The 27,499-nt window shown below is 43.3% G+C and overlaps 1 protein-coding gene and 1 pseudogene across 1 annotated transcript in view; both read right to left on the bottom strand.

Moving 5' to 3' along the window:
• The window catches only part of Gen (XPG-like endonuclease), a 114,407-nt gene that overhangs the window by 23,317 nt on the left and 63,591 nt on the right, over positions 1 to 27,499 (bottom strand). Inside the window, 1 exon segment of the mRNA XM_080277845.1 lies at positions 13,051 to 13,098. Coding sequence (XP_080133971.1) covers positions 13,051 to 13,098 — 48 coding nt within the window.
• LOC145406914 (5S ribosomal RNA) lies at positions 25,473 to 25,591 on the bottom strand (annotated as a pseudogene).

Below are 27,499 nucleotides of genomic sequence, written 5' to 3'. Positions count from 1 at the left end.
TTACATTTCCTCCACTTGACACTCAAATTCCTTCCAAATTCCTCAACTCTCTTCTTACTCTCTCTTACTAATCTTTTCACCTCTATCTTCCTTTCTACACATAACTCTCTCTTCCATCTCTCAACTTTTTCCATGCCCCTATTTCTCATCTATTCATTATATGCTTTTTTCTTTTGTGCCACCGCCTCTCTCACTTCTTCATTCCACCATGCTGTTCCTTGCACCCCCTGTCATCTTGTCTTCACCCCACACACCACCTCACATGCTGCACATATTTCTTCTGTGAATATCTTGCACACACCTTCCACATTCCCCATCTGTTCCAATTCATATTTACCCAACTGTTCCTCCATTTCTCTCTTATATTCTGCCTTTTTCTCATCCTCTTGTAACCTTTCCACTCTCTTTGCATATACTCCTTCCTTCCGTCCTTCTCTTCTTCTGTTTCTCCATTTTACTTGGACCTTGATTCTGACCACCACCAAGTGGTGATCAGAAAGTCCACTCCCCCAGCCTCTACGTGCTCTGGCATCCATCACACATCTTCACATCCTTTCATCCACACACACATAATCAATCGTTGCCTTCCGTTCATTCAGTTCACCACCCACCCTTCTCATCACTCGCCTCGTATACCTATGGATCATTTTGTGCCTGAAGAGGGTATTGGCTATCACCAACCCCTTCCTGGCACAGATGTCCACTAAAGCACTGTCATTCTCATCTATCTCAGCAGGCACACCCCACTCACCAACTATTCCATCTACCTTCACATTCCCTACTTTACCATGACACCAGTCAAAAACACTCTCTCATTCCTTTCAAACTTTTCCATGCACACTTCCACATTTGTCCAGAACTCTTCTCTCACTCTGCTTGCACGATCTTGCATTGGCGCATACACGCACACAATTGCCCACATTTGTAGTCCAACTTTCAGTCTTACCCACACAATCCTTGAGCCAACTGATCCATACTCTCTTATATTCTCCTTCCATCTGTTACTCACAACAATATGCACTCCTTCTTTCACCCTCTCATTCTCACCTACTGCACATATACCCCATCCATACTCCCATTCTCTCACACTCTCACCTCTCCATTTGTTTCAGTTAATCCACATATATCCACTTTCACACCCTCAAGCACCTGGACACTCTCTCTCTCTCTTTCACCTCATTATTTGCACCCCTTACATTCCACGCCGCCATACGTATCATGTCCTCTGTTCGGTACTTAGTCGTCATCTTTTGGTCAGTCCTGGTCCGAGGTTTCCTGTTTGTATTTTTAGTTAGTTGTTTTCTGGGAAGGGGCACTAACCCTCCGCCATCCCACTTCCTATCACGTAGGGAACACTTGTTGTTGATTATATGGTTCCCATCCTGCGTTGTAAATGATTTCCTGGTTTAGAGAAAATCATTTGGCTTGCCACTCGACGTAAAGCTACCCTAAAAAAACAGGGTACCACTACACTAAGTGGTTATTTTTCTCCCTTCTCTCTCTATCCACTGCCCACTCTTCCTGCTCCTGTCTTTTCCCTCTAACTATATTTTCTCCTTTCCTCTTACTTTTTGTTTTCTCCTCTTGTTACTTTTATCTCCCTCTCTTACTCCTTTTCCTGTCACATCCAATGTAAAAAAAAAAAAAAAAGGGGGGGGAGGGGGATTACAAGAAAGCTGAGTGCCTTCAAATGAGGGGAATAAGAGGAATTAACATCCTTCACTGGCTTATCAGTTACCCACCCCAAACATGTTTAGAAAGGTACATGCTCTCACAATGACTCTTAGGTGAATGATGTAAGGGTTATCTCTCTCTCTCTCTCTCTCTCCACTACAACCTGTGAGAGTGGCATACTTTTTCTCAATGTGAGACCTCCTTAACCCTTTAGATATGATGGTCCGTTGAGACTGCAGACCCAGGTGGGCTGTCAAAATGTTGCCAAGAAATGAAATTGTTCAAATGAACTTGGGAATTGCCTTTTCTGTACTAAGTGAATCAGGAGGCACCTGTATCTGTGAGAAACAGTTGACCAGACCATTATTTTGTGCTGTAAATGTTGCTTTTTGTCAAAAAAAATAAATAAATAAATAAATATATAAAAATAAATAAACATATATACATTTTTTTCCGACCGTAGTCGTACACCGTACCTAAAGGGCTAATAGTGCTTCTCTTTTTCTTCTTCTTCTTCTTTTTTTTTGTTACTGTGCAAGAGGTTTCTGTGCAAATGCATGGTCTACCATACTTGGCTGTAACTTCATCCTGAATACAAAGTTGCATGAGGAAATCGACCCTTTCTTTACTGGGCCACCCTCTAATTGTGAACAGATCAGTGACATAATCATCCATGGTTGTCATATTTATCACTATATGTACCTGTACCAATGCCAATATGAGGACAAGCTCCTAATCAATGTTTGATTGAATATTATGAGGGGAAAACAATGGTCCAGGGCACTCTCACACATATACAAGTCAAAATTACTACTGATAGGTGGGTTGACTAGTGTTGTCATGAGTCAGCTGATGACATGATACTTTTCCTCTCGGGAAAAAATACTGGTTAATGATAAATTACAATATAAGGCCTTGTTCACACGAGGCGTTTTCAAACACACGTTAGCAAAGACAATGGTAGTGTATTGGACTGTACACACGATACCGCGTGTTTTTCTCAACCACTGGTCCAAACGCATGATCTGACATTTCCCTTCTAACGCGGCATCTACTGCCGCGTTTCCCTGGCGGTAGATGCAGCATTTAAAAACACCTCATGTGAACTGGGCCTAAGGAAGGAGCAAGCCACTGGTAAATGCTTATGACTTTTCACAGCATCATAATGAAACAGACTGACATCACAATGCACTGTCACCACAACTAAGGTCTAGATGCCACCACACAGGTGCCAAGAAGCCTACTGAGTGTATCCAAAACCCATATAATGCCATGGCCTTGATTCTAATATGTCCCAGGTATTTCTTGACATGGAATGCACACGCTCCAAAATAATTTTTCTGTACAGAAGGGGTTAACAGTAGAATATGGTGCTATACTGTCCACTTTTAATTTGCCAAAAAGTATCATACAGTCTTTCCCTTGAACATTATGCTGTAACAACAGATTAACACTATAAGATGGTGTTATACTCTGGAAACTTTAATTTGCCTGAACTTGCAGTTTTTCCTTCTTTAATACTGTGCTGTAACATCAAATTAACACTAAATTGTGATGCATCAAGAAATGCTTAAGAGAAGTTATAGAGCTCTGGTATTGTTTCTCTATTCCAAAGAACTACCTAAAATAAGCTGTAAAAGTACAAACATCTGCCAAATTACAATGGAATGTAGCTAATGTTTGATACCATCCATTCATTCATTCATTCATTCATCATCTAATACATTCTGATTAAATGTCTAGGATGCCAATGATAAAATGATTTCCACATACCTTGAACCTAATGAGGCTGCAATCCATTACCTCATTCAACTCTCTTTTTAAAAACATTATCATCATCATGACCATTATCTCTGATGCCTTGCTCCCTCTTGGAAACCCCCAAACAGGAGAAGGCCATTTAACCCCTCCCCCAAACAAAGACTCAAAATGAGTCAAAATGGTGTTATACAAAGACTCAAAATGAGTCAAAATGGTGTTAGTCTCAAGAGGAACCAATGACACACTATGATGCACTTGTCAGTGTTGGTCTGAAGGGATGCCGATTAGGCACTTTTAGACAAAAATATTCACCAAAAATTACGTTTTGGCATGAAATGCGTCAATATTTGGTGCGTCATAGAGGACGGTGTCTATTTCCAGGCCAACACACTCAAATAGTCGGCATTCTCTCTGTTTTTGGTTCAGGGGGGGAGGAGGCATGCAATTGATTTTTGGCAATTTACTAAAAAACTATTAGTCAAATCAGAATTCCGACAACACCATGTGAAAGCTCATGAAATTCTGCATCTAAAGATATGCTTAGCTCTTGCATTATGCAGGCAAAATTTTGTGTTACAGTGTAGGGTATTTATTTTCACTGTTGAACAACAGTATTCTCACCTCATTTCAGTACTTTCACAGTACTTTTACTCATCAATTTTGTTTGTTTTTATTAGCTTATTGTATAGTTTAAACATCAGGGAAGATGAAGGCATACAATTTATACCATTATAACCAATTTCTGGGGCAAATAAAATACATGGGAATGTTTTCCTGTGTGTGAGAGTCCAGCCTGCTCTTGTGGCATTTTCTCTGATCATGTCACACACTTAAAGAAAACTTACAGTGTGCAAGGGGATATATATATATATATATATATATATATATATATATATATATATATACTGTATATATATATATATATATATATATATATATATATATATATATATACTGTATATATATATATATATATATATATATATATATATATCTACTGTATATATATATATATATATATATATAGATATATATATATATCTACTGTATATATATATATATATATATATATATATATATATATATATATATATATATATATATTAAAAAAACAAAGTCTTATCAACACAACTCTCTCACTCTGCAAAACAGTCCTCTTCCTAATCCTTCTCTTTCACCAATATAGTTTCACTACCTTCTTCAGTACCACATAAGGTCTGCCTCAACCAACACTGCCCTTGACCTCACTTTCACATTACAGGCATACCCCAGATTAACGATGTAACTGGTTAGGTAAAACCCCATCGTAAGGCAGGGTATTGTATACCGGGGTACTTTTAACATGTATTTCAATGTGGACCGTTTATCAGCCTTGGGTTCCCCCCCAAACCAAGCCCAAAACTCACCCAAATAAGCCCCCAAACAAGTTTAATGCCAATCTAAATGGCCTAACAGCTGTCAAGGAAGCTAACCTAAGCTTAACACCTGTAAATAACTCACTAAAACCAACAAATAAAATCTGAAAATCATCAAATATAAGTCTGGAAAAAATCAAGCTTAGTAAACTGTACCCCAAAATGACAGTGCTCACCGCACCCATGGCTAAAACACATTAATCTCAGTCTAAAAACAGTTTATAAATAAACCTAAACACACAATTTTAGTCTGAAATCTCATCAAAATAGGTAAAAAAAAAAAAAAAAAAATCAAAACCCATCGTTAAACTGGGATTTGGCCATCATTAGACAGGGTATTGTGGAGTAATCTGCCCACCATCTGGACACCCCACTACCTGGACATTTTTGGCCTGGGCCTTCAAAACCTAAAAATACCCAAAAGAAGTAAAACACCCCCCCCCCCCCAAAAAAAAAAAAAAAAAAAAAAAAAAAAAAAAAAAAAAAATCCAAATTTTTTTCACCCATAATTTGAACTTGGCACAAGGCGCTGAACAGCTGCGTTTATGCGCGGCCCCTTTCTTCCTTCCCTTCCGGGCCTCCCCAGTTACCACCTAACAATCATCCAGGCTAGACGCTCACCGCAATGGATGCCACATGTGCTCGTTTTTGTAAATAAACAGTGAATAAACTGCAATACAGTACAATCCCAGCTATCCGGTATCCTGACAAACGGAATACTCAGAACAACGGGAAAATTCAAGGGCTGGTAAAAATGTCAGTAAGTTATAACTGTGCGCCAATTTGAATGGACCGCCAAACCGCCGTTTGATTGTGTCACGCGAGGCTGGGGGAAGTCAGACAAAGCGAGGTGAAGGCATTTCCGGCTGATGTAAATCCCTAGCAAATCCTCTTAACCACCCCTCCTCTCCCCCTCTTTCCCCTACTTGAATTCAGTCATCCTCCACACCCTCCAAAAATCACCAGTCTGCGTTTTGCCACCAGACAGTAAACAAGGTCTTTTGCTGTTGTGTTCCTCTGATAGACGGTAATTTGTACACTCCAAAATGCCTGAAGTGCAAACTAAACGTAAGCGTATCGTGCTTACCTTGAAACAGAAGCTGGACATATGCAACAGACTTGAAAAAGGCGAACATTATAAAACACTAATGGCTGAATATAAATGTTAATAGGAATGAAAGTTTACTTTGTTGGAAGAAAAATAAATAATATGCCTCCATTTCATACGTACATCATTTATTTCATTTTCTGCAAAACAGCTGAGTGGTGGGTGAGGGGTGGAGTGATGGAGGTCAGGTAGGGAAGAAGAAGAAGTCGGAAACGTAAACAAACTCACGTGAGGGCACAAGTGTTGTGATAATTCTACAGTGCAGTCTTAACACATCATCAGTTCACTAATAAATGTTCAAGCTTTTATTTCTTTATTTTATTTTTCAATTTTTATGAGTACAGTACATATAATGAATACAGTAATTCGGTAAACAATGGACTGGTGTAATTTGCAGTACTGCAAGTTGCTAGACATTGCACACGTGCGTTATGACCATGGTGTGTGTTTACAAGGCAGTTTTTCAGGCGGAATCTCTTAGTGTAACCCCTAATGTGACTGGTGAGTACCTGAACTGTATTTACTGCTGTGATAGCCTTTGTATAGATTTGATTTGAAAATCAGAAATACGGGAAAAATCTGTAACCGGGAAGGTAAATTCCCCAAGCCACCCGGTTAACTGGGATTGTACTGTACCTTGCCACTAGATAACATGAAAATTTACAATGTTGTGCAGTGTTAAGAAATCGGATTTTACAGTGCAAAAGATTTTATGCAGAGTGAAACTGGTGGTTGAAACTGGCATGGTGCAAGTAAGAACAGAATGTGCTGCATTAAACAATTATAGCACAGTACAAAAGGATTAAGTGCAGCACAACACTGGATTACCGTTCGTGCTTCAAGAGCACTTTCACCACTGCTAGAGCCTTAGAGGAGACAGGTTAATCTTCGTAATGGTCACGGACGTCTTACCTGTAACTACCCTGTACAATGCTAAATATTTTCCATACTCACCTCTAAATCCTCATTCTCAAGTTCCTTTTCATTTATTTCATGCTTTCTGTCCCTTAATTGTGTGAATAGGACCTTAACTCCTAAACCGCGGGGTTGTTTTTGCTTGACTTGCATGTCTCGCGGGCATATTCGTGCTCCGACAGACTCTCTAAAAATATTTACCAAAAATCAGTTATTAGTCCTAAAATATTAAAATTAAATATGCATATGGCACATACCTTCAGCTTTCTCCTGGGATGTTTGTTGAGCCTTCGTCGAGTACCGTAGGACTTGTGGAGACATCTGAAGTTGGGTAACGAATTCTCCACTTTACACTTCCCGACAACCCATAATATGATTACCACAGCCTGATATTATCACTAGAAACACTATTCTATGATTCTCAAATAGTTTGGAATCCATACTCCAAAAAAAAAAAAAAACACTGAAATCAATGAAAATTACGAGCCCGTATGACCTTCCCACTTGCGATCGTTCACCGCTGGTGTTTTGTCATTTATTATTCATAAAAACACTCACACTTTATATTTCTATTACTATATAACACTTATATATATCTACAGTCTTTATCCATAAGTTTCCTTCAGTAATAGTAGTTTATTGTCACTGTAGGCATTCAATTTTTCTTTCAGTAAAATATATAGCATTCACTTTCTCGTCCTGTATACTAGCGTTGAGAGTGAATCTGCCACTTTCACCTTCACTTTCATAACTCATAGTATTCATACACGCTAGAGTGAAACTTTCACTTTCAATACTCCTAGTAAATACACTCGAATTCTTATATTACTACTCATTTACATTTCTATTTACATTCTCTATTTTATTTACATTCTCTATTTTATTTACATTATTTACATTTCTATTTTATTTACACTGTTCTGCACTGTCACTTGCAGTAACTTATAAAACTATTTTCCACTTCACTTATATTTATATTCATTACTTTCACTTGCTGTTTACACATTATTTACATTTCCACTTGCACTGTTTTACTCACCAGAAAGATCGTAGTCACTGTCTATCATTTTCACTGACAAATTAGCCAGTTCACGTTCCACAGCAGTCACTTAGCCCTTTACTCCTTTCCACACGAGGTTTAGTAGGGAATAGAGGTCACAGGACCCTTTGCATGGGGCTAAAACGCGGCGGAATTGGACAGGTGTGAATCCGACGTGCTTTCACCTTGAAAGACGACAGTAAACTGAATACAGTGTGGTGGCCTGCCTAGGGGGAGTGCAGTGCTGCCAATGTCAGCTTGGTGACAGCTGCTAATATATACGCTATGAAATGATTGGCAGGAAATCTAGACAATAAATAATAAATTAGTAGTTCCAGGTGAATGTAAATATCACTTAGGCTTCTCCCTTCCTTTCTTATATATATTTTTATTACGAGAATAGATTATACAGCATATCTGAAGGGGAAAGAAACAGCGAAAATTGGCGAACAAGTGCACGTGAGGTGTTGTCAGGTGATGATTAGCCACTTCCAGGTGTATGGCACTATCACTTACATTATTTCTTTTTTGTATATATTATTTGGTATAAGAATAGGACATAGGGCTTTTTTCAAGGGATGAAATCAGTCAAAAATTCCAGGAAAGATTTACTTAGCATAGCACGGCCGGGCAGGTGAGGGGAGAGGGTAACGGAGGGGAGGTAGGGAGGGGAGTCAAGAACGGGGAGAAATGGCTAAATTGTCAACAATGGATGGGAGTACAGATGGGATTAGGAGTGGTGACTAGTGTTGGACATTGGCAATACTGATAGATGATACAAGCCACCACTTGAAAGCCCGGGCGAATTCAAAATAACACAGAATTACAAAAGTGACGCCCCGCGATATGATCCCTTGCTCCCAAGCGTCACAAAAGTGATGCCCCGCAGTTAAGGGGTTAAACAGGTGCTATGCATGTCTGGTAGGGAGTTATGTAGGTGGTTTTCTGAGTTTGGCTGGGTTAGGGTCCATAAGTACCAGTCCATGAGGCAGAGGCCCAGTATCCGGATGAACCCATTTCCCAGACATGCCTTTGGCTTTATTATGTTGGATATTGGGAAGATTACTGTATTTCTACCCCCATCGTTAAGCCGGGGTATCGCATGTAGGGGTATCGTATATTGAAGTATTACTGTACTTTCTTTGGCAGCCTATCTATGTACATTCTTTGTACATGTCCATATCATCTCAATGTTTGGCACACCCTCGTTTTACAACTACATTGTGTTAATACAAACAGGTCCTATAATGGCTGATCGTATAGTATACTTTTGTGTTGCTGCAATTATTCATATGGCAAAAAATCGGGGAATTGCAGCAGTTGTACAAGCCAAAGACCATAACATGAGAAATGACCCTGGATTCTTACTGACTGCAAATGTGAAGGATCGTATACCAAGTGATCATATAATAAGGGTGTGCTGTATTCCTCTTTATCCACTCAACAGTTCCACATCTCCCTCCTATAACTCTTTCTTCCATTCCATAATGTGCATAAATTTCATTATTACTTACACCCTCCATCATCCCAATGCCTGCAATTGTTATAAGAAAGACTGTTTTTATAGCCTGCAACCTCGACTCCCTCTCACTGCCAAAGTTTCACTCTCATACGAGTTTTGGTTGTAATTTAGTGCAGGGCTCTCTTAACCTCCAAACTAACTTTCCTACCCTTCAAAATATAACAAAGTTCTCCAATTACCCTTCTCCACTGAAGCAATCTCTCCTTAACTTTACCCTCCATTTTTCCATATTCACAAAATATAGCTCATGCATACAGTATAATCCCAGCTAATCAGGAAGCTTGGGGAATTTACCTTCTCGGTTCCTGATTTTTCCAGGATATCTGACATATACTCTTATACATGGGCTATATCATTGCAATACAGTACAGTAATCCCTTGACTATCTGACGTATTAGACGGAAATGCACGTCTGGGTAATGGCTCCGTCTGGATAATGGACTTCTCCCCTGGCCCCCATACGTACATAACCTAACTTTGAAAGCCAGTGTAAAAGGCCACTACAGTACATCGTACAACATTTGTTCCTGTTGGTTAACACTATTCTATCTGGTCAAGCAGACCTAAAAATGCAATGGACACACAAAATATAACGGTAAAATGGAATAAAATCATGGTAATACAGAATAAAATCATGGTACAGTACCATAAGCTAGAATAAAATGAATGTCAACACTCATGATTCGACCATCCTGCATCAATCTTACCCAGGATCTCCCTCTTCTTTTTTCCCTGGTGAAGGGGCCATCACCACACACCACAGGAAGGAGCATGGAAGGAATAGCGAGGGCTGAATCAGGTAGGGGACAACCACAAAAACCACCATATATGCCACCACAGGAAGGGGCATGGAAGGAATAGCAAGGGCTGAATCAGGTAGGGAACAACCACAAAAACCACCATGTATGCCACCACAACTGTCCGGGAAGAGGTGTTTACTACACAATCGCTAAGTGGGAACTGAGACCAAGTGAGGGGCTCTCTAGCGGATGATGGGCAAACTACCCAACCTGACACGGCAGCATCATTGGTCTTTTCCTGCCCAGCTGGACGTGAAAATGTTCGTGTGGCCATAATTTCCGCCCGGACGCAAGCATTTTGTCCGGATATTACGGTAAAATGTACGAATAATGGCTTCGAACAGCCAGATCATTGCATCCGGGTAATGGATTGTCCAGGTAATGGTCGTCCTGATAATTGAGAGATTACTGCATATACATTACTCATCACTCATATCCAGGGCCACACTAACAGATTCCAATGAAAACATCACCTCTTCTTAAACACAACCCATAGATATAACGTGATAGAATTGTCTAGCAGCGACACAAAATGCACGGGGTAAGTTGCACTGTCTGGCAGTAGCGCAATATGCACAAGGTAAGTCCATTTCGTTAAATACTGTAGGGCTGACTGATGAAAAGTACTGACTAGAGATATTGAGAGGTGAATATGAAAATACAAACCCACCTGGTTCAAACTAAGTAGAGAAACAAAAGGATGGACGGAATAATTTGTAATGTTTATCTGTATGACTGTTGTACAGATTTTCACTATTCTAGTTCTTTTATTTAGTACTAATGAAACTACTGACCAACGAATAGTGCTGAATGGTGTTACTGAAAGGAGAGTGTGTATTTGCGTGAATATATCATGCTAAGGTTTCGGTGGGTGTTGGTTAGGAGTCATAAACTTATTTTCCTTGGATGTGCTCTTTCAAAATGAGGGTGCATCTTTAACAGGGTAGCAACATATATGCCAAGAAATATGGTGCTACCCAAGTCAAATCAAAAGCTGACTTCCATCACTGACATCTATCGAGGCCCTTTATAAGTGAATGTGGAATGCATAAAACATTAATAAGTTTTGGGGGTGTTAGTGTGTGGAAAGCCAGTGACTTACCACGTGGGCCATTCATTTCTTCACGTACTGTATATTTCCATTCATCTATCTGGTCAAATGGATTATTAACAACAATTTGGGGATTTAATGTAATAAGACATTTGTATTATACTAAAAACAAAAGCAATAAAGTGGTTAAACTCTTTATTGTGATGTGCAATGCACTGGTAATTTTTTATTTTATTTATTTATTTTTTTTATGTGTCTGACTCTGGGCATAGGCTTCACAGCCTGCTCTCAAGGCCCAGTAGTCCTCCTACATACCATACACCTCTCTACACGTCACCACTTCGGCGCTAACACCCACCATCCAGACTGAATACAAGCTAGGGCTGTCTCATACAGGACTGGTGTGTTGGTATTAGCAGGGATATTTTTACGACATGTCGGCGGGTCTTCTGGTAGATCAGTAAAGTCTGATTATATGAAATTCAAATCCTTAAACTGTTCCCTGCCCCAGCGAGGATATGAACCTGGGTTCAGTAAGACTGCAGGCCACCTCTCTACTGACTGAGCCACTGCCTCCCCCACACTGATGCACAATGGCTAATGCCTGATCTACACCAGCTACTAACAGAGACAGAGGCAAGCCTTGGTGGGTTCCCATGTTGTTCTCTCTGGTCATGGTAAGTGATCACTTATTTACCACTCTGTACCCTCTACTTATCCCCTTTTATGCCCACTGATAGAGGTTGTATATTTACTACAGTGAAGGTATGACGGGAGGGACATCAAAAATTATCAATTGGGTCAAAATGGGGAATCAGGGAAAATTGGGTGATTTTTGGGTTTGAATGCTGCCATAAGCATGGACTGATCTGCACAGCAAGATTTAACGATACAATAGCTGTGCAAATGGAGGGGTCGCTGGAGAAGAGAGAGAGAGAGAGAGAGAGAGAGAGAGAGAGAGAGAGAGAGAGAATGGTGAAGGATGTGAAAACTTTACAGGGGAGCTGAGTAAAAACAAAGGGAAGAGACAGAGGAAAGACAGATTTCACCATCATACTTCTCAGGGTCGAGAGAAGTAACATATACACGCAAAGTTTCAGTGGCAGCACAGCCACTAAATCAGGGGCAAATAAACAGATTAACTCAGACCCAAGGGGTCACAGACCAGTGTCTCAAAGGATCAGTCAAATGATGAAAACTTGGTGACAAGGGTAGTGACTGTCATGACAAAGCAGATATGTGTGAAAACAGTCATCTCCTCACAGCCCAATGCAACACAGGATCATAAATACAATAAAGACACACTAGTGATATATAATGAAACAGATGGAGTATAGCAAAATCAGAGCTGCTTATCACCCAATCAGATGAACGGTGATGGAAAGTAAGTAAAACATGTATTTGCAAAAATCAGGCCACCCAAATTTAGTAGAGGAGAGGCTGGAAGATGATAAATGGGTACAGAAAATGAGACGTGTGAATGTCATGGGTAGGGTTGCGAGAGGCAGACCAAAAAAGACTTGAGATGAGGTCACAGTGTATGTGACCTTAGGGATAAGGGACTAAATAGAGAGGCTGCCAGAGACTGAGTAATGTGGAAAGCCGCGATCAGGTGACCAAGGCTGATGCATGCTTGTTGTTGGAGCCTTTATAAATGATATGATACGATATGATACAAGGAGAGGGAGCACATATATACAATATTGTACTATCCTAAAAGAGAAAATCAAGTACGGGCACAATCTCATACAATTGTTTCACTTACCCATTTTTCCATTTAGTGGAGCTTAATTTGGTCCGTGGATTTGTAGTTCTTGGCTGTGCTGCCCAATTTTTCAACCTGTAGAGCCAAATGCAATGATTAATTCAATGGCCAAAGTGAAACTTTATGTTATATGGTAATAACTTATCATGTAATATCCTACAATGTTACATCAAATTTACTGGCAACAAGACATTGGAGGGATGCCTACTTGAGATGGCACAGTACAACCCATGTGAGGAGGCGTAACTGCAACTTCATTCTGGGAGCCAAACTTCCCATGCATCCCTGCATCCTGCGAGGAGGGCCTTGGTCAACCATGTAGGGTGCAGTTTCCCACATAGGGACCCTTGGTCCCTATGATGTGTTTTACACAAAATGAAATGACTCCCCACCAGTCATATCCTCCCCTTTACACCTGCCACAGATGCTGAGAACAATCCCATGCCTTACAAACAATACATGTACCCAGTTTCCTTTCCAGACATCACAAGCAGGAAATGTACATAAAGATCTGTCTAATGCAATTCTTGCAAAGGATGGATTTGCATGACATGCACTACACTCACAAATATCAGACAACACCACAGCAAATGGATATGAGACAGGTGCAACACCTCCACAAAACTATTCCTGTTGCATTTAATACAATCTCCACCCCCCCCTCATCATTCCCCCTTCTCACACAATCACTGCCACCAATACTCAGCCCCTGCACACAAACACCACATCTAAAATGAAGACCTACACTAGACAAGCATTCCCTCAAACTTGCAGCGCAAATATATTACTGTATACGAGGAGTGATCAAAAAGTTTGGTGAATGGTACTCCTAAATAGAAATGAGTTGAAGTACGTGAGGGTTGTTGTGGGTTATTACATCGTCCACCTTCCTAGTTGCCACCAGCCACCAGACACCATAACAGCACAGGCCAATGTGCTGTGGCAAGACATAGAAGAGGTCATCTCTGCTCCATCTGACATTTGGAGAAATGTTGCAGTTTGAGCAACATGCAGTATCCAGACATTTCTGGCGAGGAAACAACATCCCGCTTGTCCCGTATCCACCTCATTCACCTAACCTGACACCTTGTGACTCCTGGTTGTTCCTGAAACTGAAGTGCACAATGAAAGGGAGTCATTATGAAAGGACTGAGGGCATCCAATCCAAGACAACAAGCCTTCTGAAGGAGATCAAGAAGAAGGATTTCCAGCAATGTTTCAGGCAGTGGCAGGAATGGTGGAACAAGTGTGTGTGTGCAGATGGAGAGTACTATGAAGGGGATGTTCTACTGTATGCATCTAAAGTTCAATACAATAGTGTTATTCTAATATTCGCAAAACTTTTTGATCACCCCTTACCTCTCTCTCTCTCTCTCTCTATATGTATATTGTTACGGTAGCGCCAGCCCGGGGCTATTACAAAAAAGACAACAAGTCAGCCTTAGATGATTGGCCTCCACTGCGTTGCAAAAATAACGCAGACCCCGGCACTGACACTCCGCAAACTAGAGAAAAACTGCGCAACGGAAAAGTACTTACTTAAGAACGCAACACTCTGTACTTTGATAATAAAACGGAACAGCCTACCTATAGATCTAGCCTACTATCGTCACTACCGGAAGTAATACCGCCCGAGACAGTATACAGGAACACCTCCCACTTACTTCCGGTGGTGACGACTTTCTATTTAACCCGTGTCCAAGGGGGAACGCAGTTAATAGCTCACGATGGTTCTCACTAGCCTTGTGCAAAGAGATGGGATTAACTATGTAGGGGTTAGGGGTGTGTGTGTATGTACGTGTGTTGGGGAACGTTAACAAAGGCAGCGAGAAGACCACGGTGAGCCAAACTGGCCCTCCAAAGACAACACGGTTACAAAAACAAAATAAAATAACTACTTTCCTCAGTCAGCAACAAAAGAATAAAAAAACTTAAATGAAAACGCCAGCTCGGCATAAAAATGACTGGGGAGAGAGAGAGTGTGCACACACGCACAATATGGAAGCTAGTTGGGAAGATACTGCACTGGTGCTAGGCTCGTGTGCGGCCAAGCGCGAACGCATGAATCAAATTAATTAATAAGAACTTATATTCATGCCCCTCTCTCTCTACAATAAACTGGTACTTCTAATGCAAGCAAAACATTATTAAATATACTTGTAGCTCACACAAGACAATCAAAATAATCAAATGCATACTCAGCATGGTATGAAATAAAATTGCCCTCAGTGGCGGGAACGAAAGAAACAAAAGAACTTGTAGCACTCGCTAATATAAACTCCGCGAATGACACGGATACATACTGCATAATCCCCTAGCCCAGCTGTAACGGCTGCACCCGTGGGGACAGAAAGGCGGACAGCGTAACACGCCCTTCCCCAAGGGAAAATTTTGAGCCCTGGATCAAAATTTTCGAATCAAGACCCTGACCCCTCCCTGGATAAACAATCAGCAATTACGTTATCAGTCCCTTTAATATGCCTAACTTCTAAATTGTACTCTTGCAAAAACAAACTCCAGCGGGTCAAACGCTGGTTCTTAAATTTAAACTTGTTCAAAAACTGCAGGGGATGATGGTCTGAATAAATCTTGATCACAGGGCCAAAAGGGGGCAGGTAGACAGCAAAGTGTTGCAGGGCCAGGATAATCGCTAATAACTCCTGCTCTATGACGGAATAGTTCTTCTGGGCTCTATTAAACTTCTTTGAGAAGTATGATATGGGATGTTCAACCTGGCCCTCATCCAGCTGCATCAACACTGCTCCTACCCCTACTCGGCTAGCATCAACTGCCAGCACAAAAGATTTGTCAAAATCTGGTGCACGCAATATAGGGTGGTAGCACAGCAGAGACTTAACAGTAGTAAAAGCTTGCTCACACTCGGCTGTCCACTGCCACTTCTTATCCTTGCGCAATAAGTCAGTCAGAGGTTGCGAGCACTGTGGAGTAATTCCCAATAAATCGTCTGTAATAGCCGATCATGCCCAAAAATCGCTGGAGGGCACGGCGACACTGGGGTGCTGCAAAGTTGGAAATGGCATCCACCTTAGCCCGAGGTGGAGCCACTTGCCCATGTCCTACAACAAATCCAAGGTACTGGACCTTAGCACGTACGAACTCGCACTTGTCCAAGTTGACTACTAAGCCAGCTTCCTCCAACCGCTTAATGAGCATTTCCACATGATCAAGGTGCTCCTCCCACTTGGTGTCATACACAATGACATCATCGATGTAAACGACACAATTAGGTATGCCATCCACCACTTTATCCATAAGCCTCTGGAAAGTGGCTGGAGCATTCTTCAATCCATAAGGCATCACCTGGCACTGATATACTGCACCACTGACAACAAAGCTAGCCACTTGTTTAGCCCGTCTGCCAGCGGGACCTGCCAGTATCCTTTTACTAAGTCAAGTTTGGTGATATAAGTGGCATTTCCCACCTTGTCCACGGAGTCATCGACCCGAGGTAAGGGATAAGCATCGGTCTTAGACAGTGAGTTAACCTTCCGGAAGTCCACACACAACCTAACCTTCCCATCTGGCTTCGGCTGCAAGGTAACTGGTGAACTCCACTCACTGAAACTCCTCTTGATCAATCCATGGTCCAACATATACTTGATCTCATTATCAAGAGCTTTCTGTCTGATAGGGTTGATGCGGTAGGGAGCTAATTTTACAGGCTTACTATCCCCAACGTCAATGTCATGAGTAGCCCAAGTTGTCAATCCTGGTGAATCTCCAAAAACTTTCGGATGTTTCCATAATCTGTTGCAGAGCTCTTCTCGTTTTACTGGATCAAGGTGTTGCAATTTCTCCACCAGAGCTGCATAACCATTGCCCTCCCATAGGTCAGCTGGTAACATCTCACCACGACTAAACACTTCCTCCTGCTCCTCCAACTCACTACCAACCACCAAAACTACAGGAGCGCTCTCCCTGGTTCCCTCAACATCCACTCCAAAGTCTCCTTCCAGGGACTGTGGCTGTAACCCTGGTCCACTACTCACATTACCGGCACCAACAGCTCCCTCCACAGCACGTTCCTTTGATGCCACGTCCTCCTTTCCCCGTCCTTCACATCCCAGGTGAGAGACATCAGCAGTCATCCCACAATGAGAATCAACTGGGCGGTAGTATGGCTTCAACATATTAATGTGGCACAACTGAGTACTCTTCCGCCTATCTGGGGTAACAATTAGATAGTCAAGTTCCCCAACTCTCTTCTTCACAATATAAGGACCACTGAATCTAGCCGCCAGAGGTTTTCCTTGCATGGGCAGCAGTGCCAAAACTTCATCTCCTTGCTTAAACCCACGACTTCTGACCTTCTTATCGTAATAAGCCTTCATTTTCGCTTGAGCCCCGATTAGATGGTCACGGGCAAGCTCTAAAGCGCAATGCAGTCTCTCCCGAGTGCGGCAGACATAGTCAAGCATGGATTCCTGGTTGCCAGATTTGTTGTTACTCCAGGCCTCTCGCACCACATCCAAGGGACCACGAACTCTGTGCCCAAACAGTAACTCATTGGGTGAAAACCCTAACGACTCAGTTGGTACCTCTCTCACTGCAAACATAACAAAGGGTACCGCTAGGTCCCAATCCTTTCCACTATCATGGCAGAAGGTGCGCAGCATTGTCTTTAAGGTCTGATGATGCCTCTCCAGGGCACCTTGTGATTGCGGATGGTAGGCACTGGACAAAATGTGTTTGATGCCCAACTCTGTCACTGTCTGCTTAAACAAATTAGATGTAAAATTTACTCCACGGTCTGACTGCAACTCCTTGGGCAGGCCAAAATGAGTAAAGAACAGGATAAGTTGCTTGACTACTGACTTCGCCTGCATGCTTCTGATTGGTATAGCCTCTGGGTATCGCGTTGTAACATCCATTATGGTTAACAAATACTTGTTTCCAGCAGAAGTAGGAGGTAAAGGGCCCACGATATCAATGATTACCCGGGTAAACGGAGGTTCAACTGCAGGAATGGGAGTCAAAGGGGCCACAGGAAGAACTTGATTAGGCTTGCCCACTATCTGACACGTGTGACAGCTCTTGATGTATGCAGCAACTTGTCCCGGCATACTTGGCCACCAAAAGTTATACCTTAAGCGCTGCACTGTCTTTCTGTTTCCCAAGTGACCTGCTAAAGGTCCCTCATGTGCTAACTGTATTAACGGCACCCTATACTGCACAGGCACCACCACCTGCACTAACTCACCCAATCCTCCATCCACCGTGGCGCCAGTGGGCGTCCATCGGCGATGTAAAACATTGTCTTTAATCAGGAACCCCTCCTTACCACACTCCATACTTCTTTCTTCCCCTACTCGAGCAAACAAGGGCTTTAATGTTACATCCTCCTGTTGCTTCACCCTCAATTCTGCTGACCCAACACCCGCCAGCTCTACTGAGGACTGAGATAAGGGACTGGTCGGGACACTGGATTGCGAAGGGCGATCAATCTCAGCGTCACCTCTAATACACTCGACAGGGGGAGGAATGTCAGACTCCACACTGACATCATCACCTCTACCCTCAACAGTGACACTCTGTTCCTCAGGCGCGTTTGACGGTGGTCCTGCATCCCCGCAGTCGACCCCAGCGTCCTGAAATTCTTCTAATTCAGTCGGGTGGGCTGGGTTCAGTCTCCACACAGACACACTCAGCACCACCTCTAGTGTCCTGAGTGGGAAGTGGGCTGCACCCATGCACGCATTCCCACTCTCCTCACCCACCACAGCAACACTCTGCTCACTAGGTTCCTCCATTGGTGGCCCTGCCTCATCACAGTCGACCCCAAGAACCTGTGACTTCACCAGTTCTTCCTCCCGGGCTGCAACCTGTGCCATAGATCGTGTAATTGCACAGACCGGGAACATGGCTTCCACTTCTGCATCAACTTCAATACCAATTTCTGGGCGTCAAAACACTTCTCTGCCACAACAACTGGTGGGGAAGAGATGGAAATACTTTCTCCCCAGCCAGGTTGTTCCCCAGCAGAAAATCAATCCCCTCTACTGGCATTACATCAGCAACAGCTACTTGAGCTGCAGCCTGAACAATGGGGCAATCCGAGTTCCACATGAACATAATCATAGTATTCATCTGAGTTCATGCCTCTACACAGCACATACTTCCCTGAGTTTACAGGCCCTCCAGTCACGTTTCTGCACACAGACTGTTGTGCACAGGTATCACGAGCCACAGTAACTGGATAACTGATCCCATGAATTTTCACTGTGCCGTGACACATAAAAGGTTTACACCAGTCTAGGGACGATTTCTGAGGCAGTTCATCCGGAGGTGGCGTAGCATGTTGGGTAACTTTTTCAGCCTGAGCTGGCAGCGAGCACAGCCGGCTACACTCCAGCTTTCCACAGACTTCTCCCTCACCGTTACCACTCTCCCAACTCCTCTCGTTCACCTGACTCGAACCTATAACTAGTGCCACTGGTTTGGCATTTTGGGAGGCCTTCCACTTAGGACAGTTAGGCTTGATGTGCCCACTCTGTTTGCAAAAGTAACAAAGTAGCTTCGAACTGGATACAGGGCTCTTTCTCCCTGAATTCTTTTTCTCCTCTGTACTTCCCTTGGACTGATTCACGGGAGATTTATCCCAGGCAGGGCCACTCACAGTCCTCTCCCTGGAATACTGAAAATTAGCATACTTGACCCCCATACTCCGCAAGGCAAACACCCGGTCATCAGCCCACGTCGCTGCGTCCTTCAAGGTCTTAAATCTCTTCTCCCTAATTTTAACACCAATTTCTTTGTCAGCCATGTTAGTAAAATGTTCCATCAAAAACAGTTCACGCACATCGTTATACGAAGTGGCGCTCTCACTCAGCAACCACTCGTCTAACCTCTCCTCCAGATACCTGGCGTAGGCCATATAGGTGTCAGCAGGCCTTTTCCGAGCACCACGGAACAACAACCGATAAGCCTCTGGTCTAAGTTCATATGCCTTCAGGATAGCTGTTTTAAATTCATCATAATCATCTACATCCTCAGGGCTCAACCTATTATACACTTCCAAGGCTTTTCCCTTCAGCACATTAGATACCAAGCCCACCCAGCGCTGCCTGGGCCACTCAAACTCCCTAGCCTTCTTTTCAAACCTGACAAACCATTCTGTCACCTTCAACTCATCAAATGCTGGCACTAATTTTAGACTCCTTGAGAACCAACTCTCCCTATCCTCTGCACGGCCTGAGGTTTGGGTATCTGAAGTTGGTCTATTAGCAGTCACCTCCAAGCGAGTCTTCTCCAGCTCAAATCGCATTTTTTCACGCTGCATCACCAGCTGCATCTCCCTCTCTTCTTTTGCACGCTGCATTTCCATCTCCCTCTCTTCTTTTGCACGCTGCATTTCCATCTCCCTCTCTTCTTTTGCACGCTGCATTTCCATCTCCCTCTCTTCTTTTGCACGCTGCATTTCCATCTCCCTCTCTTCTTTTGCACGCTGCATTTCCCTCTCTTCTTTCTCTCTTGCACGCTGCATCTCCATCTCCATCTTTTTCAACTCCAACTGCAACTGAGCCTCCGGTGACAAGGCTCCAGGATATATGGGAGTGGAATGAACAACTCCAGGGAAAGCACCAGACATACCTGGGGGAACTGCTCTAAACTGGCTCGGCGGCATCATAGATGGTAATAGTGGGGTAGCGAAACGAAGCAGCTCAGCCCCATAGTCAAACTCAGGGCTCACACGGGGAGTACCTTTGCTATGTGCCTCTCGTTGTTCCATCTCCACAGGTGACTCAGCACGTACGCGATCTGGTGTAGACACGCGTGACTCCATGGCGACAAATCAATGGCAGTACTGAATAATGAAATACTAATGCTGACTGAGAAACTACACACACCTCAACTTCACCTCAAAGCACAGAGAACGCCAAGGTAACGATATCCTAGCAAGAAGAAGGCACTGTTAGGATATCCTGATGCGAGGTCGCCACTGTTACGGTAGCGCCAGCCCGGGGCTATTACAAAAAAGACAACAAGTCAGCCTTAGATGATCGGCCTCCACTGCGTTGCAAAAATAACGCAGACCCCGGCACTGACACTCCGCAAACTAGAGAAAAACTGCGCAACGGAAAAGTACTTACTTAAGAATGCAACACTCTGTACTTTGATAATAAAATGGAACAGCCTACCTATAGATCTAGCCTACTATCATCACTACCGGAAGTAATACCGCCCGAGACAGTATACAGGAACACCTCCCACTTACTTCCGGTGGTGACGACTTTCTATTTAACCCGTGTCCAAGGGGGAACGCAGTTAATAGCTCACGATGGTTCTCACTAGCCTTGTGCAAAGAGATGGGATTAACTATGTAGGGGTTAGGGGTGTGTGTGTATGTACGTGTGTTGGGGAACGTTAACAAAGGCAGCGAGAAGACCACGGTGAGCCAAACTGGCCCTCCAAAGACAACACGGTTACAAAAACAAAATAAAATAACTACTTTCCTCAGTCAGCAACAAAAGAATAAAAAAACTTAAATGAAAATGCCAGCTCGGCATAAAAATGACTGGGGAGAGAAAGAGTGTGCACACACGCACAATACGGAAGCTAGTTGGGAAGATACTGCACTGGTGCTAGGCTCGTGTGCGGCCAAGCGCGAACGCATGAATCAAATTAATTAATAAGAACTTATATTCGTGCCCCTCTCTCTCTACAATAAACTGGTACTTCTAATGCAAGCAAAACATTATTAAATATACTTGTAGCTCACACAAGACAATCAAAATAATCAAATGCATACTCAGCATGGTATGAAATAAAATTGTCCTCAGTGGCGGGAACGAAAGAAACAAAAGAACTTGTAGCACTCGCTAATATAAACTCCGCGAATGACACGGATACATACTGCATAATCCCCTAGCCCAGCTGTAACGGCTGCACCCGTGAGGACAGAAAGGCGGACAGCGTAACAATATATACAGTAAAACCTTGATGTAACAGACTTCAATAGACCGGAACTCACTTTTACCAGAATCGAGGAGCTACCAGACTAAATTCCTATACAGTAAAACCTCACTAGAACGGGCTAATTGGGGCCCAAGCCATTCCTAAAGGAGCGAAACTCTGAAAAAAGCGACATATGGACTTACCCCTGCTAAGATATTTTCATACATGAAAAGCATTATGGCCACAATCCTTCTTCACCCCACCAGTTCCTTCTAACTCAGGGCAGTATCCCACTTGCCTCTTAACTTTTCTGAAATGCCACTACAAATAATTTATTGCATTACACATTATAATTTTAGTTAGGTTCAGACTCGATAAAGGCCATTTGGAACACACAAAGGAAGATAATTATGTTCATACACGAAAAGTGTCAGGGTCACTATCCTGCTTAACCCCACCAGTTCTTCTAATGTGTGGTAATATCTCTTTTGTCTCTTAGTTCTTCTAAAATGCCACTAAAAATAATATTCACTGCATAACACAGTAAATTTTAGGAAGGCTCAGACTCCATAAAGCCCATATGTAACACACAAAAGAAGAAATTTTCATTCATGAAAAGCATCATGGACACCATCCTGCTTCACCCCCACTAGTTCCTTCTAACTTCAGGCAATATTCCATTTGCCTCAACTTTTCTCAAACGCCACCATAAATAATTTATTGCATAACAGTAAAATTTAAGCAAGGCTTGGACACAATACAACTCATAAGAAAAAATATTTTTTTATGTAACCATTCTAACTCACTTGGCTCCCCCTACTCTACCCCCCCCCCAACGCTACCGCGCTTCAGTTCCCACCTTTGTCTCTCCGCATGTGGATGTGCTTGGCTGAGGGAAAACAACGACAACTTCCATGGTTGTTTTTGTGGTGGTGCCCTACCTTCTGCAGGCCTTAATTCTCCTCTGGTATTCTTGTGTGTGTGGTGATGGCCCCACCACTGCCCAAGAAACAAAAGAGAAGGGTTTTGACTCTGGAGAAGAAGTGTGAGATACTGGGCAAGGTTGACGTGGGCTGGCCAAGTTTATGCATTCTGCGTGAATATGACTTGCCCTGCTCAACCTTGTCTGATATCAAGATATTACGGGAAAGGCTGACTCAGTACGTACAGGATTATGGTGATACCACTAGGAAAGGCGACTGGAAGGTGATGTCCCAGCCCACCTATGCCATCATCAACCAGTCGACTTTGGTTTCGTTCCACCAGCAACGGGTTGCTGGTGTGCTTGTACAAGGGACCGAGTTGAAGGTTGCACCTGAGAAGTTTGCACGCCTGCACAACGTGCATAACTTCAAGGCATCCGAGGGTTGGCTCTTCTGGTTCAAACTTTGGCATGGACTTACTAGCCGTAAGGCACATGGCGAGGCTTTGGATGCGACAGTGGAGGATGTTGAGCCATTTCACCAGAATGTGCTGCACCTGATCGAGAAGGAGAGCCATGCTCTTGGTCAGGTGTATAATGCTGACGAAAATGGCCTGTTCTTCCACTCTGTGCCCACCGATACCCTGGCAGAAGAGACCGAGAAGACTATGCTTACTCGGTAGTTGTTCAAACAACGTGTCTTGGTGTTGTGCTGTGCAATGCTAAAGGGATGCACCACCCGAAACCCATTATTGTTGGACGTGCAAAACAGCCATGTTTTGTCCATGGGTTGATGGATAGCCTGCCTGTTGTGTGGTACCATTCTGCGAAGGCCTGGTTTACTACAAAGATATTCAGAGATTGGTTCCACAGACACTGTCAAAGAGGTTATCTATTTTCAGATGGAGGAATTTGGTATCGCTCACGGCCAGGTGAAGGCTCTCCTGATCCTCGACAATTCTCCTGCACAACTGTCGGAGAAGGATTTGGTTGCTGATGACGGCTGTATTAGGTGCATGTTTCTGCCACCTAATATGACTGTCCTTATTCAACCAATGGACCAAGGTGTTGTTGTGGCAACCAAAAAACACTACCGTCGGAGGTTCCTCGACGAGGTGATGGTGGTGTTTGGGCACGAGGAAGGGGTTGATGGATGTGGAAAGCACACCTTGGAAAATCCGCAGCGTTACAACATCAGTTCTGAGGTTTTCAACTGGGCCAATGCTTGGAAGGAAGTCTCAATCAAAACTGTGAAAAGTGGTTGGCCTCGTCTCCCTCAGGGATGCGAGACCATGCACGACTTTGAAGGATTTGATGTGGACGATTTCCACCTTTGGCTACGAAATGCAGGCAAGGATGTGGAAGTCGATGGCGGCGATCCGGGATATCACACGTATTCTGATAAGATCGCCGCTGTTGTCTCTACGGGGTGACAGAGGAAAGCGGCGAGGACGAGGAGCCTGATTCTGGTCACCCCACCATCCCATCACTCCCTTGTCTTGGTGCACTGCGGGTCAGTACTGAGCAAGTACTCGAATAAGCTATGCACCCTCATTGCGACAAGGAGCTGATGCCACCCAAGCTGGCCATGAATGTGTGGGTAGTCAGGGACGCTGTCATCCTCTGACAAAATCGCTGCACCCATCATCAAACGAAGATTGACTGCTTTTTCAAGCCCACCACCCCCATGAATGCCAGCACCTTCTCCCCACCATGACCACCACCACCTGCTCGACCCCAGTCTTCACTCTCATACCAACAACCGAGCACATCGACAACTGTTGTGTCACTGACAGACATAAGCTTGCGGCTGTCTTCAGAGTCCTGAGGTGGGTAGGGCTCCCTCAGCTCGTCGCATATACCTGCTCATCGGCCAGCTTCAGCAGGTGAAGGAGGAGGAGGAGGAGGAGTTCTTTCACCAATGGGAGGTGGCTGTTAGCCACTAGACCACATGGGATACCTGTACACCTGCTGCAGCCTGGCAGGTTACAATGCCTGTCTGTCATTCACTGGGTGGTAAGTGTACTTTTTTTTTTTTTAAATACTTTGATTTCTTAGTGTTTAGGAATACAATGCTAATTCCAATGTGTGTTTTGATGTCTAAAAACAGCCAAAAGACCACACAACACTGCCAAAATTAGGAGAGGTACTGTGCATATTGGTGTTTTGCTACTGTTGCTGTTGTTGTTTATGCAGTTCTTTTAGTTTAGGATTATATGTTACAATGTGTGTTTTGATGCCTAAAAACAGCCAAATGACTGCAGAACACTGCCAAAATTAGGAGTACTGTATTCATCATCCAATCCTACATTGCCCCATGAGAAGTGAAGGAGCCCGGGGCTAGGCAGTTGGTCCCGACATTTAAGATGAGAGTGAACAGCCTCACTCATCCCTGAGTGGCATTACATGAGCAATTGACCCCAACCACCCCTTGGATATAAACCTTCACTGGCTCAATCCGATTTCATTCATTCATTCATTGCCAGACACCATGTATCCCAAACGGGGTGGCCAACGGCTTAGAGTTAATTGTTTTACAGGGAGGGGCACTAATCCTCCACCAACCCCACTTGACACATAGGGATGCCAACAGCATCTGGTGTTCCCAGGCGGTCACCCATCCAAGTACTAACCAGACCCAATGTTGCTTAACTTCGCTGATTGGACGGGAAGCATTGTACTCAACGTGGTATGGCCGTTGGAGTGCAATAATTATCCACTAAACCACCAGGCTCCAAAATTTGGTTATATGGTTACCAACCAGTGTAGTAAATGGTTTCCTGGTGTACAGGAAACCATTTGGCATGTCACTCGGTGTAGAGTCACCCACAGGCAGAAGGAAGAGGAAAGAATGAAGGAAAGAAAGTCAGATGAGGATGGAAGGAAAGAAGGATGGAGGAGAGGAAAGGGCAAACACCTGACAGCAGCATTACAATGAGTGTGTGGATGGTGAATGTCCTCACCTACCACACTCCCAAAAAAGTATCGGCACTCTTACAGCACGTATCATTCTGAAACATTGATGAAGCATTGTGATATATGGGCATCCTGTAATTATGAGTGCAAATATTATCTTTGGTAATTATTAGAACTCAAAACTGACAAAACATTCACTTACTGGGTGGTATATGTTTTGTGGCACCACATTTATAGACTCATGTGTGTCTGCGGAAGTTGCTCATTTTCACAACCATCATACCCAAACGTGCCAAATAATTTTTGGGTGGGCATACATAATGATAGGGTTTTGCATAGTTTCCTTTGTTTTGTTGTTGTTTATGGATAGTTTTCTTAGTGTTTATGATTACACTGCATATTGCACTACGTGTTTTGATGTCTAAAAACAGCCAAAAGACCACAGAACACTGCCAAAAGTAGGAGGGGTACTGTACACATAGGTTGGGTATGGGGTATGGGTAGGGTATGGGTAGAGTAGAGGATATTGCTCCATATCCGGACATTGCCCTTATCTGGTCATGCCTATGCTTTTATTATGACAGATATTCAAGGAATTACTGTATTTTTTAAAAAAGTTGATATCAACAAAAGTTACTTGAGTGCAGTACAGGAGTACAGTGGAGCCCCTCTGATAGCATTTTTTTTCATTAGCGAGTCCACGGATAGCGTTAGGAAAGAAACTATCTCATTGCGATTAATGCTGCATGGTTAGCGTAAATCTGCTAGGCATTTAACACGTAGCGAGCGGGTGGGCAGAGTTGCCAAGGTCAGACCTCGGTAACACTGACAGTGAGTGTGAGTCTATCCTCACTCAGTTCATTGACCCATTGTTTATCCACGCGCCACGCATTCATTCAATTCGTCGCAGTCTCGCCATTGTCAAAGTTTTTTGTGACCTTCCATTTACTGTATTGTCTGGCTACTGAGGGTTCTATTATCATGGCTTCAACGCTGGGGGCTGGCCCAAGTGGTGGCGGTGGCCAAGGAAAAAAAAACAGGAAGTGCAGGTAGTGTAAAAGTGATAAAAAAGGCCAGAGAATACAAGCGTGGCAAGCCAAAGAAACAATACAGCGTGGAGGAAAAGAAAAAGATAATCCAGATGACTGAAGATGGTGCAAAGACATGTGAAATTGTTAAACTGTTGAATGTGCCCAAATCGAGTGTAAGAAACATAAGAAAGAAAAAGGATGAGATAAAGGCAGCAATAAAAACCACAACAAAGTATTTTATGGGTGGTGCAGGTGGACCTAGATGGGCCATGCACAACATTACCGACAAAAACAGACTCCAAGTGGTGACTGAACATTATGTAATGAAGTGGTTGGCAAGGCGATTAAGAAAAGGAGCAAGTGTTGATGGACCAGAAATTCGTGCAAGGGCAATAGGAGTGTACCAGGGATTATGTGCAAAAAAAAAAACAAAAAAAAAAAAAAAAAAAAAAAATCCTGTTCCTTTCAATGCCTCACGTGGGTGGCTACACAGGTTTAAAAAATGCTGTGGGATAAAGCTGGCTTTCTACCAGGGTGAGGTTGCATCTGCAGACACTACAGCTGCACAAGAATTTCCCAAAATTGCTAAGACTCTTATGGAGGAAGGAGGGTACACCCTAGATCAAGTTTTTAATTGCGATGAGACTGGAGTGTACTGGAAGAA

This window comes from Coenobita brevimanus, chromosome 71 (assembly GCF_032717465.1).
Source record: "Coenobita brevimanus isolate Jiangsu-jjx chromosome 71, ASM3271746v2, whole genome shotgun sequence".
Taxonomy (NCBI): domain Eukaryota; kingdom Metazoa; phylum Arthropoda; class Malacostraca; order Decapoda; family Coenobitidae; genus Coenobita; species Coenobita brevimanus.
The sequence above is the reverse complement of the archived record's forward strand: the minus strand, read 5'-3'. Positions and strand labels throughout refer to the sequence as shown.